We start from the raw sequence: 18,497 nt of genomic DNA, 5'->3' as shown, positions 1-18,497 counted from the left end.
GTTAATGACTTTATATCGTGAGTAGATTAGTTCATTTCATTGCAGCCCAGAAGAACTCGCCTAAATTTGTTTAAACACGCACAACACGCCCATGAAATCATCTTGATTCTAATTTGATCGGAGTTTCTTTTAATCTCGCTTTAATTTGATGTGGATCTCGTTTTAAAACCTACTACATGTCTGTGGCATGTACGTCCTTTGGATGCTGCAAGAATTAGGTTAGGTGGTAGTTATTGGTAATTATAATATATGATCACTTTTCAAAAAGGAAGAAGTAAATATAACCAGCCGTTCAGTATACTGATTTGGAAACAGTATATTATCGTTGGATGTTGGAGTACATGATTGACTAAATCACTACCAAAAGAAGAACACAGAAGTACTAATAAAACACCCAAAAATAAAAATCAAGCTTCCAAAGTTCCAGTGCATCATAAAAAAAATTAACTGCACAACAATATAAAAGCATACAAATGGCACTCTCCAACTAACTACTACATGTCAACATCACACATTGTACAATTAATAACAAAGCCAAAGCATGTCTATAAAATGAAATAAGCTTACCCAAATACCAACAAGATCATCAGAAAACAAATAAAAGAAAAAAATATGGATAAGAAGCTACAACTATTTTTTATTCAAAATTCATTACAAGACTACATCCTGAACTTAGAAATAAATGCTCATATTTACGGTTAACTTTTCATAAATGGTCAATACTTCCTCCGTTTCATAATGTAAGATGTTTGACTTTTTTGTTTGTAATGTTTAACCATTTATCTTATTTAAAAAATTATAAAAATATCATTTATTTTGCTTGTGACTTACTTTATTATCAAAAGACTTTAAGCACGACTCGTTATATTTATATTTATTTTTTAAATACGACGAATAGTCAAACGTTATAATAAAAAATCAAACATATTATGTTATAAAACGTAGGTAATAATACACTACTGTGTACCGGTCAACGAACCAGACACATGTAACAATTTCATCAAGCACAGGATGTCACCCTACCATCTCAAAGGTGGTCATGGGGATAAAGCGTTGAGTGAGTATGTTCATAGTAGTGTCCAGTGCATATGAACGTTTTAAGTCTTATGAAAAAACAATTAAGTATTATTTAATAAATTAATTAATAAACAAATAATACCACTGAAAAAAAAGAATATCATTTTCCATGGCTGACCACCACCCTCCCCCTCCCCCTCCCCCTCCCTGAAATCTGAATAAAATCCTCCGCTCTTCCAACGCTCCCCAGCTCGCCATTATTCCTCTCCTCCTCCTCCCGCCACCGATCCGCCGCCGCCGCCGGTGACCGCCGGACCTGCGTGCGCGCCACCCCACTCCCCATTTCTCTCCCCACACCGCCAGGCCACCGCTTCTCCCCTGCCACCACCGCCGCCGCCCCCGCCGTTTCCCCCTGTGCCCGGAGCAGCGTCGACGACCCCCCCTCCTCCCTTTCGTCGTCGCTCGAAATGGTGAGGCCGCTTTCACCCTTCCCTTCCACGTGGCCGGCTGCTCCTCGCGTTCGTTCGGGGGTGCTGTTCGCGGGCGGGAGATCAGGAACTCGGAGGCCGCTTCGTCGCGGGGGATTGGGGGATCATGGGGGTTGGGGTGGGGGGGGGGGGGGGGGACGCGGTCACGCTGTTCGTCTGCGCCGGGTTCATCTCGGTCTTTTTTTTTTCTCTGCTCATGTTTACTCAGCTCGTGCATTGCTGGGGTATGGGGGATCTCGAGTTTACTGCGGTTTCAGCGCTGCAGAGTTTACGCAAAGGCGCTTGTTTTTGTTTTTCCCTTTGATTTTTTGGTGTATCGCGTTTTGTGAAAATTCAGATGGAGATTTCGAGAGGTGAAAGCGATGTTCTTATCGTGTTTCCCTTTCCATCACGGAGGATGCTGCGTTGAACTCCAGTTAGTTTTGGGGGGAGAGAGACTTAAAGCGAGCTGCCGACGTCTTCTGCTTTATCTGATTATTTTTAGGAGGCATGAATATGATATGGGTCAAATGTAGCATTCATGGAACATTTGGGTAGCTTGGACTTGTCCGAAAGATGTGAACTTGGTCAAAATTCATGGGCTCCATTTGCTCGAAATCTCGAATTTTTAGCTAAAAGATAGGCGAAAAAAAATCGGTTAGTTAGTCTCCGAAAGGCACTTGCTGGGGAACACTATTTGTAGGCTTGCATCCGCTGGCTTCTTCTTTTGGCATTCTTATCTCTTTCTTTCCTGCTTATATGCTAGAACGCTGCTTTGTCCCGTTCTCTGAAGCCCAAATCTGTTCAATGCATTAGTGATAAGGAAACGTATGCTTTATCTGTTTTTGTTTTTCTGTAATGTGAGAATAGCTGAGAGTGATCTGTTTATCTGAGATGTTCTTTTTTCCTCCTGAATCTTGTAATCAGATGTTGGAGCTCTGGTGGTAGTTTAATAATGGATGCAATGGAGGCTGATGAAGGTCCTTTACTGGCTATCGATGCCAAGGTATCATCCTGACAGTGCTTTAATCTTGATGGCAACTAGAGTATATATTTGTTCCTGACTTCCTATTGTTAGCCACCTTACCGGAACCTTACCTGTTTGCTTTACTGGTTGTATTTGTTGCTACATGATCTGAGGAAATTGTGGTTCATGCAGTTGCATGCCGGAATGTGCAGAGCATTTCAGCCTGCAGTGTCAAAACTTTTAGTGATTTTCCCTGACATTGAAGCATCAAGGCCCAGAAGCAAATCTGGCATACAGGCACTATGTTCTCTGCATGTAGCTCTAGATAAAGCTAAAGGTCTTCTTCAACATTGTGCAGATTGCAGCAGGCTATACTTGGTAAGATATATGTTACCCTCTAGCACTCTGGAAGATCTGTATCATGGAAATCCAAACATTAAGCACTTACATATTGGTCATTTCCAGGCCATCACTGCAGAAACCGTGCTTTTGAAGTTTGAGAAAGCAAGAAGCCAACTTCAGGAGAGTCTTAGACGTGTTGAGGGCATAGTAACAGAAGAAATTGGTTGCAAGGTATGCTGTGTGAAAACCCTATCCTCCTATTTGATTTCTTTGAACCACAAACCCAACGCTGCCTAAGTTATGTTATGGTTTTACAATTTAGTACACCACATGGTATTTCCTGACATCTGGACCTGTTGGTGCACAACAGATTGTTGAGATTGTTGCCGAGCTGGAGGAAGTTGTATTTACATTGGATCAATCAGAGAAGGAAGCTGGTGATGAGGTGGTCAATTTACTCCAGAGAAACAGGAAAGTGAATAGTTCCAGCGATAGCGGAGAGCTTGAGGTCTTTCATATGGCTGCATTGAAGCTAGGCATTACATCTTCTAGGGCAGCACTCACTGAAAGAAGGGCCCTGAAGAAGCTAATTGAGAAGTCTCGTTCTGATGAAGATAAGCGGAAAGAGTATGTTGTGTCATACCTGTACAATCTAATGAGGAAATACTCGAAATTTTTCAGAAGTGAGACCGGTGATGATACCGATTCTCAAGGATCGTCTCCATGCTCGCCGACAGTGTTAGGCATGGATGACATGTATGGACCCTATGGAAATGGCCGAGCATTCAGCAGACAGCTTTCGAGCATTCAATCATTCAATTCAAGATTTGGATCTTTCAATTCTAGGCTTGGATCGTTCAATTGTCGGCGTAGTGGTCCAAGGTCTGAAAACATGTCAATCCCCCCTGAGGAGCTTAGGTGCCCTATTTCTCTACAACTGATGTATGACCCAGTTATCATCTCATCAGGGCAGACTTATGAGCGTGTTTGCATCGAGAAATGGTTTAACGATGGTCACAGCACCTGTCCAAAGACTCAGCAGCAACTAGCTCACCTGTCTTTGACTCCAAACTACTGTGTTAAGGCCCTAATTGCCAGCTGGTGTGAGCAGAATGATTTTCCTGTTCCGGATGGTCCACCAGGATCCTTTGATGTAAACTGGAGACTAGCTTTCTCTGACTCTGAAGCAACTGGCTGCGTGTCTCTTGAAAGTTTTGACTCTACCAACGTGAAGAGTGTCAAGGTAGTTCCAGTGGACAATGTGAGAAAAGAAGAGCCAGCAAACAGTGAATCAGGAACATTGGATGACAGCTCTTGTTATGATTTTGATATGAATGAGGGGTACCGGAACTTACTTCTAATGCTTCATGAAAGAACCAACCCACACATCCAGTGTAGGTTGGTTGAGCAGATAAGATATCTCCTGAAAGATGATGAGGAAGCAAGAATCCAGATGGGCTCAAATGGATTTGCTGAGGCACTAGTTCAGTTCTTGAGGAATGCTATACAAGATGGAAATGAGAAGGCACAGGAAATTGGTGCCATGGCTCTTTTCAACCTTGCAGTCAATAACAACAGGTATCAAATTTGTTTTCCACTTATGTGCTGCTTGTCAATTACAACTAGCTGAGCTCTTGAGCTCTTCATCTGCAATATCTCTACTTCATCTAGGGTTTTGCGTGCTGAATACCTTGTTTATTTCAGGAACAAGGGACTTCTACTGTCTGCTGGAGTGGTCGATCTACTTGAGCAGATGATATCAAATCCACGTCTATCTGCTCCAGCCACGGCACTATACCTTAATCTTTCATGTCTACCTGATGCAAAGAACATCATTGGTTCAAGCCAGGCTGTGTCGTTCCTAGTAGACCGTCTGTTCAGCCATGAGGCCCGTGACACGAAAGGCGGCTCCTGCAAGCATGATGCCCTATACACACTATACAATCTCTCTAATCACCAGGCCAGTGTACCATCACTTCTGTCTGCGGGCATTGTGGAAGCTCTGCACTCTCTCCTTACAGAGTCCCCAGAGTCTGAGGGCCTGGGTTGGACAGAGAAGGCCCTTGCAGTGCTCATCAGCCTCGCCGCAACCCAGCCTGGCAGAAAAGAGATCATGTCCACCCCAGGTTTGATCAGCACCTTGGCAATGCTGCTGGACACCGGTGAGCCAACGGAGCAGGAGCAGTCCGTGTCCTGCCTTCTAGTAATGTGCTCAGCCGACGACAAGTGCATCGCACCGGTGCTGCAGGAGGGAGTTGTGCCTTCCTTGGTTTCCATCTCGGCAACCGGCACAGGGAGGGGGAAGGAGAAGTCCCAGAAGCTGCTCAAGCTGTTCCGGGAGCAAAGGCAGCGAGACGGGGCACAGCCTGCACCACAGCAAGCTCAGCAGCAGCAGCACCAGCAGCAGGTTGGAGAGACCGGTAACGGCACCATGGTCTGCCGCCGGGACTCGAAACAGCTGTGCAAGTCGAAATCGAGGAAGCTGGGAAGGACTCTGAGCTCTCTGTGGAAGAACAGGAGCTTCTCCCTCTACCAATGCTAGTAGAGTTTTGAGCTGAGTTTGATCAGTGGATATGTACATCTTCTCTTGTTCCATGTTTCTCTTGATCTTTTTTTCTTTCTTTGCCTTTTTTTTTTTGCCTTTGTTGCTTCCTTGTGTAAAGTAAAACTATCTTCCCCCCCTTCTCGGTGGGGTGATGTAGGCCATTTCCTCCCCTTTCTTCCCCTTGCCAAGATATGTTCATAGCTCATGTTATCTCTGCTTCAGAAGTTCATATCAGATCATCAGATTGTCTCCCCCTGAATCCATCAGCTCACATGTTATGTTACTGGAGTACATTTATGTCTATACTCAATACATCATCAGATGATCTCTCATGCAGATTCTTGTCTTCAGGAGGCTCAGCTGCTGAAGCAATTCACATCAGACAAACTCACCAAGGTACACATTTTAGTACAGTAATGAATTCAACATTGTCATATGCTACTACCTCATGGTATAGTATTCAGCTTTGTCTCTAGATGCAACAGTGATGAGATGCAGGGCAATGTTGACATGACATGAGTCTTGTGAAGACGATGACATGAGATGAAAAGGAAGAACAAATTGCCACAGGGTAGCAGACAATGACTGGAGGGCCGACATGAAATGAGCAGCTCATGGACTGGACTTCATCAAGTTTGGTGGTGACGTTTCAGCCTCGGGCCCAGTAGGCCAGCATTGTGCAAGAGAGACCTGTGCCGTGTTTGTCTCACAGAGGGCCGAAGCCATGATGATGATTATGAAACATGTGTTCAGCTTTGACCTGGCGTTATTTTCCTAGATGAAGGAAGAAATATTATCTATTTTTTGACAGTATTTAATGGTATAAATAGTATAATTAACTAATACAAAGTTGAAATTCTACTTTCAAAGATTGAGATGATGTACTTCTATGTATTTTTTTACAAGAAACGCACCACTTAACGGTTCAGAAAACGTGTAAAAAACCGAAGAAAGATCAAAACCGTAAATGGTCGAAATAACGCAACCGAATTCTCAGCCAAGTATTCTACGAAAACCAATCCTCTGTTGTAAGTAAGTGGGTATCACATACCAGTCATTCACGCTAGAGCAGTTTGTCAAACTATTCTCTAGACTTTATATGCCAATGGAAGTGTGAACGGTCCTATCAATATACAAATATACAAATGTATAACTCTACTAAATCTACAACTCCCTAAATGTGTTAGTTGTGCTTATCTCCATCACTGTAGGACTTAGTTTCAAAGCTTTAAAAATCTTATTCATATCTTTTTAAAAGATTTTTTTAGCTAATACTCCATCCATGCCAAATACAAAAGATTTTAAGATTTGAATTTTGTCCCCAGATAAGGTATCCTACGCTACTGCTAATCGCATTAATATCCTTCCATTCAAATTTCTATTCATTTTACACCCAACCACTACCCACTCTTTATATTAATGAGAGGCACTATAGTCCCTTTACTCTATATAGATTTATCTTTTGGCTTTTTATGAAAAAACCATACAACATATTTGCAAAAAAAATAATTTTACATACGTGTTCTTATCAATATAAAAACAAAACAGAAAAATAAATTATAATAAAAAACTCTAAAATCAACTTCAAATTTAAGGTTAAAAATTTAAATTTTGGCTTATAAGCATAAACAAAAGGGAAAAAATGAGGATGTTAATTTCATAGAAGCAACCTATATTTGAATTTGAGGACGTATGCAGTATTTAATTAATGAGCCACCATGTTTTGCGTGCCAGCCTGAACGGTTTCCAATTCTCTCTCTCAAACGGATGCGGTTCCTTTGATATGTGGGTCCAACAGTCTATGAAATGAACCCACGTGTCAGTCACTAAGTCCATCTAACTTCTACATTAGAGGATCTCGTTACTTTCTAGGAACACCTTAAAGGATGGTGAATTTTTCTTGGCCATTGGAACCAAGCTGTGGTTTGTCCCATGTCCCATCTTGCACCTTTGACAAACAGTACAACACATGACATAGGTGTGTACAACACATGTCAACGGCAATGATGATAGAGATGAAACTACTCAGATACATACATGATTGTTGGAGGATGACCCCTGTGCATCATCACTTTTAATGATCGGCAAAAAATGACAAGGTCGTCGATAATTCCCAGACTGTTTGATAATCGATCGAAACGGATGGATGAGAATGAGCTCTCCTAAAAAGCGGATCGATCATGGTGAAGGGATGCTGTGATCTTTGACAAACTGAAAACCTTTAGATGATGATCTTAGGGGGTGTTTGGATACTCCAAGCTTTTTTTTTCCATGTCACATTGAATGTTTGAACACTAATTAGAAGTATTAAATATAGACTATTAATAAACCCACCCCATACTATGAACTATTTTGCGAGACGAATCTATTGAGTCTAATTAGTCTATGATTAGCATATATGATGCTACCATAAATATTTGTTAATCGTGGATTAATTAGACTTAAAAAAATTGTCTAATGAAATAGTCTTTATGTAATTAGTTTTGTTATCAGTATATATTTAATACTCTTAATTAACGTCCAAACCTTCGATGTGATAAGGAGCTACAAAATAGTCGCTGGATCCAAACAGTCACTTCGAGCCTCTCATAGTTGGCGACCATTCGAGTATCAAGCAGATCCAACACAAGGCTATCACATTGTATGGCCTCTCCTTAAAGTGGAGTATTTGCTCTAAGAATTTGTTATACCAAATACTAGACACATTAAAATTTGTTAGATGAGTATTTGGTTTAGGACATAATTATGAGCTGTTACACTTTTAACCTACATGTCATAGAGACCTAATTCTTTGCCAAATATTGCCACAAGTGTGATGGCAAAGAAGTTTGGCAAAATGTGGATGTCGAAAGATCCCCGTACTGAGTACCATAAGGACATGCTACAACACACGAGTCTCCCATATACTCCTAAAAAAAGTCGGTGGTGATGATAGTAAATATGTTATCCCACTTAGGCTGCGGTTCGGTAGAGGGTGGGGTGGGTTAGTTATCCGGCGTGTAAAATGTAATAATAAATTAGTACATGATTAATTAATTAATAATTATTAAAAATATAAATAGATTAATATGATTTTTAAAACAACTTTTCTATATAAAATTTTTACAACAAATACACTAGCAGTTCGGGAAGCGTGAGCACGGAAAACGAGGGAATTCAGATAACTAGCCACGAGTGCCGAACGTGGCCTTATTGCCCTAGTAGATTTTACAAATTACCCCTTGAATTCCAATATGTAAAGTTAAAAAAATGACAAAAAATTGCACATATGAACCAGCCAAATTTCCAAGCTGGACCTTAATTTGGTATAACACTAGCAGTTCGGGAAGCGTGAGCACGGAAAACGAGGGAATTCAGATAACTAGCCACGAGTGCCGAACGTGGCCTTATTGCCCTAGTAGATTTTACAAATTACTCCTTGAATTCCAATATGTAAAGTTAAAAAAATGACAAAAAATTGCACATATGAACCAGCCAAATTTCCAAGCTGGACCTTAATTTGGTATAACACTAGCAGTTCGGGAAGCGTGAGCACGGAAAACGAGGGAATTCAGATAACTAGCCACGAGTGCCGAACGTGGCCTTATTGCCCTAGTAGATTTTACAAATTACTCCTTGAATTCCAATATGTAAAGTTAAAAAAATGACAAAAAATTGCACATATGAACCAGCCAAATTTCCAAGCTGGACCTTAATTTGGTATAACAATCCAAGGAACACTGCAGCAACCAAACATTGCAAGCATAACTTGGCAACGGGAATCCGCCCCTGACACCGTGGGCCCACGACCAACAAGATTCAAAAAGGCAACGGCCCACGGCCCATTCCCCCCCCTCTCTCTCTCACCCGCCGTATTTGTGGCGGGAAATCGATCACCGGAGGCGCACGCCTCCACCCACCCAGCGGCGCCACTGGAGGAGAGAGAAACAAAAAAGGCGGCAGCTTGGATTGGAACAGGGGACAGAAGCGGAGTGCGCAGCCTGTGCCGCTGGGGGGAATCCAATTCCTTCTTCTCCGCTCGCTTTGTGCTATTCCGCCCCCCCCCCTCCCTCGCCGCCGCCCTGGGCCCCGGCCACCCTTCTCCTCCATTCCTTCCACCATCCCGTCTTCCCCTTCGTGAAGAGGAGGAGGAGGAGGAGGAGGAGGAACATCGCCGCGCGGGCACGGCAGATGTCGGATCGGGAGCTCCGCCCGCTGCGATCGATCCGTACGTGACGCCCGCCACTCACGAACTTAAGACGTGCCTGTTTGATCCCTCGATCGATCGATGATCTGATCTGATCTTCCTCTTCTTCTTCCTCTGCTGCTGCTGCTCCTGTTGAGTTTCTTGTTTCTTGGTAATTTGGGTTACTGCTTAGTGTGTTTGGATGGTGCAAAGGTGCCGGTTTTGGTGGTGATTAGCTGTAATAGAGATCACTGAATTTGATGTCAAGGAAAAAGCTGGGGCAAAAAAAGGAAGATCAGTGTTGATTTGCAGTGGAAAAGGCTGTAAACCTGGAGAGCATAAAGTAATCGGGTAGCAAGATGCCTTTCCCTTCCTGTTGTCCCAAGATGTGCTTTTGTTGGGCTATGCTTTCCTTCTTGTGCATGCATGTACTATATGATAGTTTATTAGTGTAAGCTACTAGCTTAAAATAATTTAGTATCCACTTTGACAAATTCAGATGAGAGATCAGTCTCATCTTTCTCAAAATAAGAAAAAAAAAGGAGTGGCCTTTCTTTATGTTATGTGTATGTGCTTCTGTGCATCAAGGGAATATTTGTTCCTGTGCAACTCTCTAACTGTTCTGTGCTTCACTTGATGCTCTGGATTGCTACCTGAACATAGGGAATAGCTAGAATGATGTTGCCTTCGCATTTCAGGAATTACCGGGGACGGGAGATGCCTCTTCAGGTCTGTTGCTTATGGTGCTTGCTTAAGGAGAGGAAAGCAGTCGCCAAGCGACAGCGTCCAGAAGGAGCTTGCTGATGAGCTTCGATCGAAAGTGATTGCTCAATGTTCATCATTTGATGGCTATGCAATTTAGTGAACTTGTGTGATCCACTGATGTGCGATTGCTTGTTTTCCTGTCCCAGGTAGCAGATGAGTTTGTCAGGAGAAGAGGAGACACTGAATGGTTTGTTTTACTTACCTTGCTGTCTATTTGTTGCATCTTTCTACCTGGATAGTACTTTTTTTTGCTGAAGTGTAAGTAAAGGAGTACAACTAAAAGGGATGTTTAAAATGGATCAACTAATCACTGTTGCCTATGTGGAATTATCATGCAACAACTTTACCACTTTTTGATATAATAAACGACTTTATCTCTTACATGTTTGTCCTTTGGATTTTGCCTTTAAGGATATATGCTTATGATTCAAACATAAAGAAAAACAACCTCAGTTAGATGATATTTTTTTCCTAGTTAATCTTCCCTATGATGCGCAGGTTCCTCGAAGGAGACTTTGAGAGCTATGTGAGACAGATGAGAAAGCCTCATGTTTGGGGAGGAGAACCTGAACTGCTCATGTGTTCCCATGTTCTTCAGTAGGAACCTTTTCTTGTGCTATCTACATCTTCCTCTGCATATGATTCATATTGAGTGATGCCCATCACTGTCTACATACTGCAGGATGCCCATCACTGTCTACATGTATACCAAGGGCTCTGATAGCCCTAGGATCATAGCGGAATACGGTCAGGAGTATGGGAAGGACAATCCAATCTGTGTTCTCTACGATGGTTACGGACACTACAATGCGCTGCAGCCATCTCTTGTAAGAACACAATCAAGGCTGTGAGTATAGCACTGTACAAAATCTGACAATGGCATACAATGTTAAGTTCTTTTGCTTCACAGTCTTCTTTTTGAGGAACCATCCCCAACTGTAAAATTGCAGGAGAGGAATACAGATAACCGGAGATTACGCTACCTAAGATTGTTCTCAAGGACAGTATCAAGCTCCTCTGCTACTTGATTTTGCTGAATCTGACAAACTGTATAGCACTATAGCGGTATAGCACATATGAAATGCTTGCCTGGCTTTACTGTTCCATATTTCATATATCAAGGCTGATGTTAAATAACTTCAGATATGTAACTCTTGGTCCAACCAGAAGTTGAGTACATACCTGACATTATGTATAGAACAATGTGCATACTTAGAGCTCAAGAATCCTAGTGCTGCGAAAACGTTTGTATGAGTCAAGTAATTCATAAAACGGGTGATGATGCCAAAGAGGAGGATACTTTTATTAAGAGCAATGATGATAAGAAGCAATCCCATTGGCGTTGAAATGGATGATTTTACATACAAGCCAGTAGCCACTGCCTTACAATAATTCAAATACAACAATTAATCTACTTTGTCACCGCCTACTCTTCAAGTCATTGACGTTGTCCATAACACGACCAATAAAGGGGAGGGTGAGGCATGGAGGCCACTTGACATGTGAAGTGCTTTTACACCCTAATCTTCTGAAGCAAAACTTTGGGTTCACCAATCACATCGGTACAAGTACAACATTAGCTTGGAGACCTGGTTCACCAGTGTTAGCAATTCTGCTTGCCCAAGCAAGTGCAGTTTGCTTGATCATGTTTGAGCTTCTGCATAAATCCATTTCAAAATATGAGAGATTCATTTTATATGTACTAATTATGTACCAATCTAAATTTATTTACTAAAATATCTGTAACTTACTAACTCAGCCTACAACAGTGGTAAACTAAAATGGCACCTGTTGTTGTGGAATTTTGGATACATTTTTAAGAAGTTATTTTTTTCCCTACTAAAAGAGTATTCCGAAGTCGGAGCTAGCATACCTCAACTTGGCCTTGGAGCTCTTTAATGTAGTTTACAGCAATATCCAACATGTCTGATGTATTTGTTTGCTGCATATTTGACAAGAAAACAATAAATATCCCATCAAATTTTGAACTACTTTGGATATCTGACAGAGGGACAGAATTGTCAGGTTCAGTTACCTTGTCCATGTTTGGCACGAGATCCTGCAGCTTCTTCAGCCTCTTGCTGATCCTCGTTCTCCTCTCCTAAACAGCAACAAAAAAGGAAAAAAAATAAAACGTAAACTCCATATCAGCATCGAACATCAAAATTGCCATGGCAAGCAAGTGATGAGCTCGGCAAGGATCCATGGACGACTAACCCTCTCAGCAATGCTCCGCGGGTGCGTCGCGCACCCGCGCTTGGCGCGTGCTCTGCAGGCGACGGAGTCCGGCTGAAGCTGCATGAAGTCATCCATGCTGGACATCTCCAGAGACGACTTCGACAAGCCAAACTAAATCCAAAGAAGACAAATTTAATTTAGCACAAGGCAGAATACAAATCTGAACTGTATAACAAATTATTCTTTGCAATGGAATTATGGAAGTGCAGTGCACCTGGGAGTCGATGTTGCTGAAGCTGGAGACCATGTCATCGCCATGGTCGCCGCCTACTCTGGCCTTCTTGCTGCTGCTAGGGGGAGAGAACATGATGGAGTTGGTGTCGTCCCAGGAGCTCATGGAGAAGTTCCTGGAGAGGAAGGACGACGACTGCGCGCCGTGGCCGGCGCCACCGTCGCTGGAGCTGTTGCAGCCGCCGCCGGTGACGATGCTCTCCCCGATGTCGGGTATGATGCCGCCCATCTCCGATATCTGCGGCAGGTCCTGCCTCGAGAAGCTCCACTGCGAGCTCAGCCTCCTGTGCGCCATCGCGTCGCTGCCGGAGTAGCTCCCGATCCCTCTCGTCGCAGCCATGCCTGCAATGCGTCACAGCATTTCAGTTTTTTCGCAACATGGTCATCTGTCAGTGAGTGATCATTACAACCACGCCAGTTTACAGTTTGCTATATTCGGCCATGGAATTATTGGACGTTTAACGTTTTGTTTGGAAACTATCACTATTTTTAGTAAGATATAATACTCTTCTTTTTCTGTTTTTTAATGTTTAGACTAATCTTTAAAACAAAATTAGAAACAAATTAATATTTTCCAAAAGCTTTTGTAGTACCTTGGAGGTTCATAAGTTACAGAAATGTTGATTTCACCAAGAACCTTTTTGTTGCAACTTTTGGCTCTAAGCTTTGATAGAAAGCTAGATATGGATAATTTTCAGAAAAGCCAGGACACCAAATGGCGCAACAAACGACACAGATGGTGAAGCAACTAATCTTGGCCCCATGAACCAGCCAATGCCTGTGCAAATCGGCTAAGACAATCAGTATGGATCATGGTTGCACCCATTATGTAAAGCCTACCCCATGAGGGCATAAACAAAAGCTAAAGCCAAGGCTAATCTAAACTAAATCTAGCATTAGCATTAGCACCTGGCCATCACTCAAGCTGGATTTGTCATCGCCTTCAGACCATTACGTGAGGTGAGCAGTGACCAGATCGTCTCATGCTCTCATACTATAGTGTACTACTACTTCCATCACTTCCCCATCCGTGATCCATCTGATCCAATCAAAACATGGAGAAAAGTTGCAAGTTGCAACGGTAAAGAATTTACTGTGATCGATGCAGGAGTAGTTATTAAGTACCGTCCAACCTGCTGATGTTCTTATAATACTACTCCCTTTATAAGGAAAAAAGAAACAGGATAATCCTTATCCTCCTATCTTTATACTACTAGTGTTCTATAGTTATTGTTGTTAACCATTTTACGATGCTGAAAGGCCCAGGGATTCTAGTGTTGCTCCAATATATTAGACCAGGATGACTCATATCGACAAGATATGTCTGCCGTTACTGTCATTCGCTTTATGCGTGCTGACTTTTTCAAACTCAACGAGTAGAAGATATTACTATATGGTTTTATCTCTTCTGAATTAACCATGACCATAGAAAACAAAAAAAAAATGCAATTTTGTTGGTGACATGAGCATTATGATTGAAGCATAGTCGATGGCGCCGGCAAGCTAAATTAAACCGATATATAATCAATCCTAGCTAATACTCCTACATACACTAATAACAATCACTAAGAACTAACCTCGCCAAAAAAAAACTAAGAAATGTTTTTTGTGCCATTTAAAAAATGGAATAAAATAAACATATATTTAAATTAAATTCATGGGCCAGCTTTAGTCGACAACAAATTATTCAGCGGCAGATGCAATGAACATCTCGCTGTTAGGATAATGAATTCTGCGGCCACTGACAGATGTCCAGGTTCGCTGCAAGCAGATGGCTGGCCCTGCGCGGCAGCTAGCAGGCGCACCAAATGGACGTTCACGTCATGTCGCCGGCAACATACAATGCACCGGGCCGATTAGATGATGAACAGTGCGTTGTATGTTGCAGGACATGATGAACAGTGTCACGCTGCTATTAGTAGTACAATTTTGCTAGGTGCAGTGCACCCCAACAATGGGAAAGACAACTGTTGAAATGGCTAAAAGTCACTAGACCTAAACTTGATGCAAAGTTGCAAACCATATGAAAGATGCGATTCCCAACTTTTGCATTTTTGCCTTTTGTCAGAGATGCATTGCAGTGTCACCAGAACCATTACTAAAGTTTAATTAAGCTTATATGTGTACAGTACTAGCTGCACGTATGTCCCTGGAGTGTGTGTCAGTGGCTGGATATGATGATACGGATGAGATTAGGGGTACTTGGATAACTAATCGGGAGGATATTTTTTTCTCTCTCCGTTCCTTCTTTGAATAAAATATTGTAGCTAACCCTTCATAACATTTGCCAGCCACCCAAACAATTTTTTTAAAAAAAATCATACTTTGACCATCATTTTCATTTGGTTTCCAGATTGGTAGTACTACTTGATTATGAGATGATCATTTTGATTAGTACCATTTTAGCCAGTAGATTTGTGGTGAATTTTACTAAAAAAAAAGCTGTATGGTAAGCGAGGTGATTAATTGAGCTAGCACTAGCTGAGGCGAGTGATCAGTGATCAGACGGCGGAGAGCGAGTCGACGCGTGGAGAGGGACCAATCGGGCGGCGACAAGTGCACGCAACCCCCACGGAGCCAGCTAGCCAATGGTGGCACGCAAAAGCAAGCTAAAGCCGACGACGACGACGACGGCGCCGGCGCGCGGGAGAGAGATCGATTGGATTCGTCGGCGGTGAGAAGGGGGGAGGTGGGGGACGGACGTGCGTGCGTACGTACCGTGGGGGTCAGCCATGAGGCGGGAGAGGAGGCCGGCGGGGGAGCTGCTGTGGCGGAAGAGCGGGACCCCGACGCCGCCGATCGGGGCGGCGTCGTGCGCCGCGAGGTGGATCTCGCCGGAGCCGCCGTACGCCCTCTCGAGCGGCGGACGCCCCACGTCCGCGGTGGTAGTGGTGGTGGTGGTCGTCGTCCTGCAGCTGGACTCGCAGGAGGTCAGCCCCGACGACTCCGCCGAGAAGTACCTCCCCACGGCCGCCTGCGCCGGCGGCACCATCGCCGGATGATGACGCAGCTGTTCGACCCTGACCCCGACCCCGCCGCCCCGTATCACCGAGTCGGCGATCGACGCAAGCAGCGACCCCGGCGCCGACCCGTACCTCGCCAGCCCCTGCCCCGGCGCCGCCGGCGGCGGCATCCCCCCGTGCGGCGCCGTCATCCTGTTCATCCCGAGTCGCCCGGACGCTGCGGCGGCGGCGGCGGTGGCGCGTGGCGCGGTGGGTGGAAGTGGAGCCGTGGAGGAGGAGGAGCTCGGGTTTCGTTTGCAGCTCCGTTCCTCTGCTTCTGCTGCTTTTTAGCGGGCCGGGCTCGAGGCGAGGGGGGATAGACCGGACCGAACCGAATCGAACCGGACCGGACGTGGACCGGCCGGGTGGTGGGGCCCACACGCTGAGGTGGACGGCGACTCCGGATCGCACGATGCGATGCTGCGTGCACGCACACATGTGGCCATGTGCCGCGTACGTCGTCTCCACGGCTCCTCCGCCCATCCACGTCGGACTTGACAGCTCGGATGGTTGGCTCGACACGGCCGAGCCGACGTCTGACCTGGTCAGCCACGTCGGCGGATACGTCCGGACAGGTCAGTTTTGAACACATGACAGGTAGAGTAACCAAAGCAACTAACTCAAATAGCCCAGGCTGTGTACTTTATATGAGATAAAAGATAAATATTATTTAATTATTATAGCTATTTAACGGCTAAATGATACCAAAATTAATATGTGAAAAGTTAAAAATCTATTTATGAAAGGTGAGATGATAATTTTTTATATAAAAATCTTTATAAAAAATACATAATTTACTAATTTCAAAAGCGTGCAGGTTAAAGAAATAATCTGATCGTAGACCAAATGAACGCAGCCGAGGTAGACTGATACAATTAGTCAAGCAACAAGGTTAGTGTCCATACCATAGTGTATTTGACAAACGCTATCGTTTTCAGCTTTTCGCAATTATTAGCACGATACACCTAGTTGTGCCCACCAAATACTAGGACTTGTTTCGTTTATATCTATGCTTACAAATTAAATTTTTAATTTTTAACTTTAAATTTATAGATTTTTTTATCCTAGCTTATTGTTCAATGACTTACCATTAAAACACATATATAAAAGTTTTATTTATAAATTTTTTCTTTTTACAAATATGCCAGCCAAACGAGCACCCCCGTGGATTTTTTTTGCGTAGATTATCAAAATCCTATCCAATAAAGTAGTTGAAGGAAAACAACTTTAGCAATCGTTGCGCTGGCACGTCCATGCTGCATCAAGAGTTATTGAGCGTCCACGTCACCGGTCGTCACCGTAGCTGCAAGTTGGGTGTTTCTTTTCCTAGCCGACATGAAAACGTGAGGTGCCACGCGACGGCCACATATCTGGTTTTGTGCGCGTGCAAATTCCGCCCCCATCTTCGACGAACTCACCCCTCTGAATTTGATATAGGGATGGGATAATTATATGGTCATACGATTCAGTTTAGAATTATTATAATCAAGATAGATTATAGAAATAATTTAAAATAAATAATTATATTTTTATACCAGTTTATTATAATGCAGAGGTAGATTACTATAATATGATTATAAGGTTTCTAAAGGATACTTTTTCTAGATTTTCAAATAGCTAAAAACCCACTACTCTTAGGTATTTAAATTAATTATCTATATTACCATGACGGTTTACCGCAGAGTATAATAATCCAGTTTTTAATAATCCAACTTATATTAATATGTCTCCGTAATCTAAATGACAGAGAAAACAAACGGAGCCTTAGTTATTTAGGTTATATAAACAACTAAATTAACTAATTAGTAGAATGTTAGATTTTTGTTTTAGAAAGGATTTATGAGAAAATGATTAAAAAATACTCCTTCCGTTTCTAATGTAAGACGTTTTAGTTATGCTTATATTCATCTATTAACCAATATATATTGTTTATATATATATATATGTCTAGATCCATTCATATCTATATGAATTTAGGATATGCTAAAAAATCTTACATTATGAAACGGAGGTAGTACATGTTTAGAAATTATAGAAAACGTGGTAACAAAAATATATAATCGGTCGTGTGTAAAGCACGCAGACGTTTCTTTTTTTCTGGGCGACGTGTCCGCTCGTTCGTGGTGCTCCGGTCTTGACTCCTCATGTGAATGGATCGACGAGCGGCGAGCCGGCCCAAGCTTGCTTGATCAATCAATCACATAGAGTTGACGGCGATCATAATAAAAACAATCCCAAGTCAACCACACGTTTTGTTTAGCTAATTTTTCCTAGTAGCAAAGTTTATACTCTACTAATGTTTGAGAGATAGATTTTCATTGTTTGGTCAGATATTTAGTTACTAAAATTTCAGGAAAAAATCGATAAGATGAATTAATATAAGATATAGGGAATATATCATACAAACCATAAGTTTAAATTTGACTAACGTAAGTTATAATAAGAAAACAAACTAAACTAACCTAATATACGCAGTTCATAGTTAAAATTGTTATTACTCAGGTAAGTCAAATTAAAATTTTATATTGGCATGTTTCTAAGGTGATATGTATAAAGTTTTCACATAAACGAGTATCTAACCGTGGGAAAAAAAAATACTTCCGACGATGTTAAAGATCAGTGATACTTACTGCAAGGTCATCTGTTGGCTTTGGCTTTGGGTTATAACCTTAAATTTAAATTTTAACCTTAGATTTGAAGTTACTTTTGAATTTTTTTTACTAAATTTTATTTTTTACATTGACTTTAGATACTATAA

The 18,497-nt window shown here is 42.4% G+C and overlaps 3 protein-coding genes across 4 annotated transcripts; 2 read left to right on the top strand and 1 right to left on the bottom strand.

The window, feature by feature from the left end:
* The first annotated feature begins 1,244 nt into the window (after positions 1-1,244).
* On the top strand, positions 1,245-5,577 carry LOC102712869 (U-box domain-containing protein 45). 2 transcript variants are annotated; one of them, XM_040520032.1, is made up of 6 exons: positions 1,245-1,487; positions 2,412-2,490; positions 2,644-2,829; positions 2,917-3,024; positions 3,164-4,371; positions 4,498-5,577. In XM_040520032.1, the coding sequence occupies exons 2-6, from the start codon at positions 2,440-2,442 to the stop codon at positions 5,333-5,335; spliced, it is 2,391 nt and encodes a 796-aa protein (XP_040375966.1). In that variant the 5' UTR covers positions 1,245-1,487; positions 2,412-2,439; the 3' UTR covers positions 5,336-5,577. The 2 variants fall into 2 exon arrangements, with proteins under 2 accessions (XP_040375966.1, XP_006645182.1); XM_006645119.3 differs by lacking the exon at positions 1,245-1,487 and adding an exon at positions 2,261-2,312.
* A 3,705-nt stretch (positions 5,578-9,282) lies between these two features.
* On the top strand, positions 9,283-11,508 carry LOC102720014 (OVARIAN TUMOR DOMAIN-containing deubiquitinating enzyme 4-like). Its single transcript, XM_040520033.1, has 6 exons — positions 9,283-9,545; positions 10,202-10,323; positions 10,415-10,455; positions 10,767-10,865; positions 10,951-11,095; positions 11,219-11,508. Exons 1-6 carry the CDS (start codon positions 9,509-9,511, stop codon positions 11,294-11,296), a joined length of 522 nt encoding a protein of 173 aa, XP_040375967.1. The 5' UTR covers positions 9,283-9,508; the 3' UTR covers positions 11,297-11,508.
* Positions 11,509-11,550: 42 nt separating this feature from the next.
* On the bottom strand, positions 11,551-16,008 carry LOC102719731 (transcription factor bHLH128-like). Its single transcript, XM_015835189.2, has 6 exons — positions 15,456-16,008; positions 12,721-13,079; positions 12,486-12,617; positions 12,304-12,369; positions 12,142-12,210; positions 11,551-11,925 (listed from the first exon to the last, which is right to left on the bottom strand). Exons 1-6 carry the CDS (start codon positions 15,898-15,900, stop codon positions 11,872-11,874), a joined length of 1,125 nt encoding a protein of 374 aa, XP_015690675.2. The 5' UTR covers positions 15,901-16,008; the 3' UTR covers positions 11,551-11,871.
* Positions 16,009-18,497: the final 2,489 nt, after the last annotated feature.

This window comes from Oryza brachyantha, chromosome 1 (assembly GCF_000231095.2).
Source record: "Oryza brachyantha chromosome 1, ObraRS2, whole genome shotgun sequence".
Classification (NCBI taxonomy): Eukaryota; Viridiplantae; Streptophyta; class Magnoliopsida; order Poales; family Poaceae; genus Oryza; species Oryza brachyantha.
The sequence above is the reverse complement of the archived record's forward strand: the minus strand, read 5'-3'. Positions and strand labels throughout refer to the sequence as shown.

Bases quoted from the DNA above. Each gene is read 5' to 3' on its own strand.
- LOC102719731 (XM_015835189.2), bottom strand. From the start codon at position 15,900: ATGAACAGGATGACGGCGCCGCACGGGGGGATGCCGCCGCCGGCGGCG. The intron at 13,080-15,455 runs GTACGTACGCAC...GACGCATTGCAG, and splicing joins CCTCATGGCTGACCCCCACG to GCATGGCTGCGACGAGAGGG. The intron at 11,926-12,141 runs GTATGCTAGCTC...GGATTTATGCAG, and splicing joins AGCTCCAAGGCCAAGTTGAG to AAGCTCAAACATGATCAAGC.
- LOC102712869 (XM_040520032.1), top strand. From the start codon at position 2,440: ATGGATGCAATGGAGGCTGATGAAGGTCCTTTACTGGCTATCGATGCC. The intron at 2,830-2,916 runs GTAAGATATATG...GGTCATTTCCAG, and splicing joins ATTGCAGCAGGCTATACTTG to GCCATCACTGCAGAAACCGT. The intron at 4,372-4,497 runs GTATCAAATTTG...TGTTTATTTCAG, and splicing joins CTTGCAGTCAATAACAACAG to GAACAAGGGACTTCTACTGT.
- LOC102720014 (XM_040520033.1), top strand. From the start codon at position 9,509: ATGTCGGATCGGGAGCTCCGCCCGCTGCGATCGATCC. The intron at 9,546-10,201 runs GTACGTGACGCC...TTCGCATTTCAG, and splicing joins CCGCCCGCTGCGATCGATCC to GAATTACCGGGGACGGGAGA. The intron at 10,866-10,950 runs GTAGGAACCTTT...TACATACTGCAG, and splicing joins ATGTGTTCCCATGTTCTTCA to GATGCCCATCACTGTCTACA.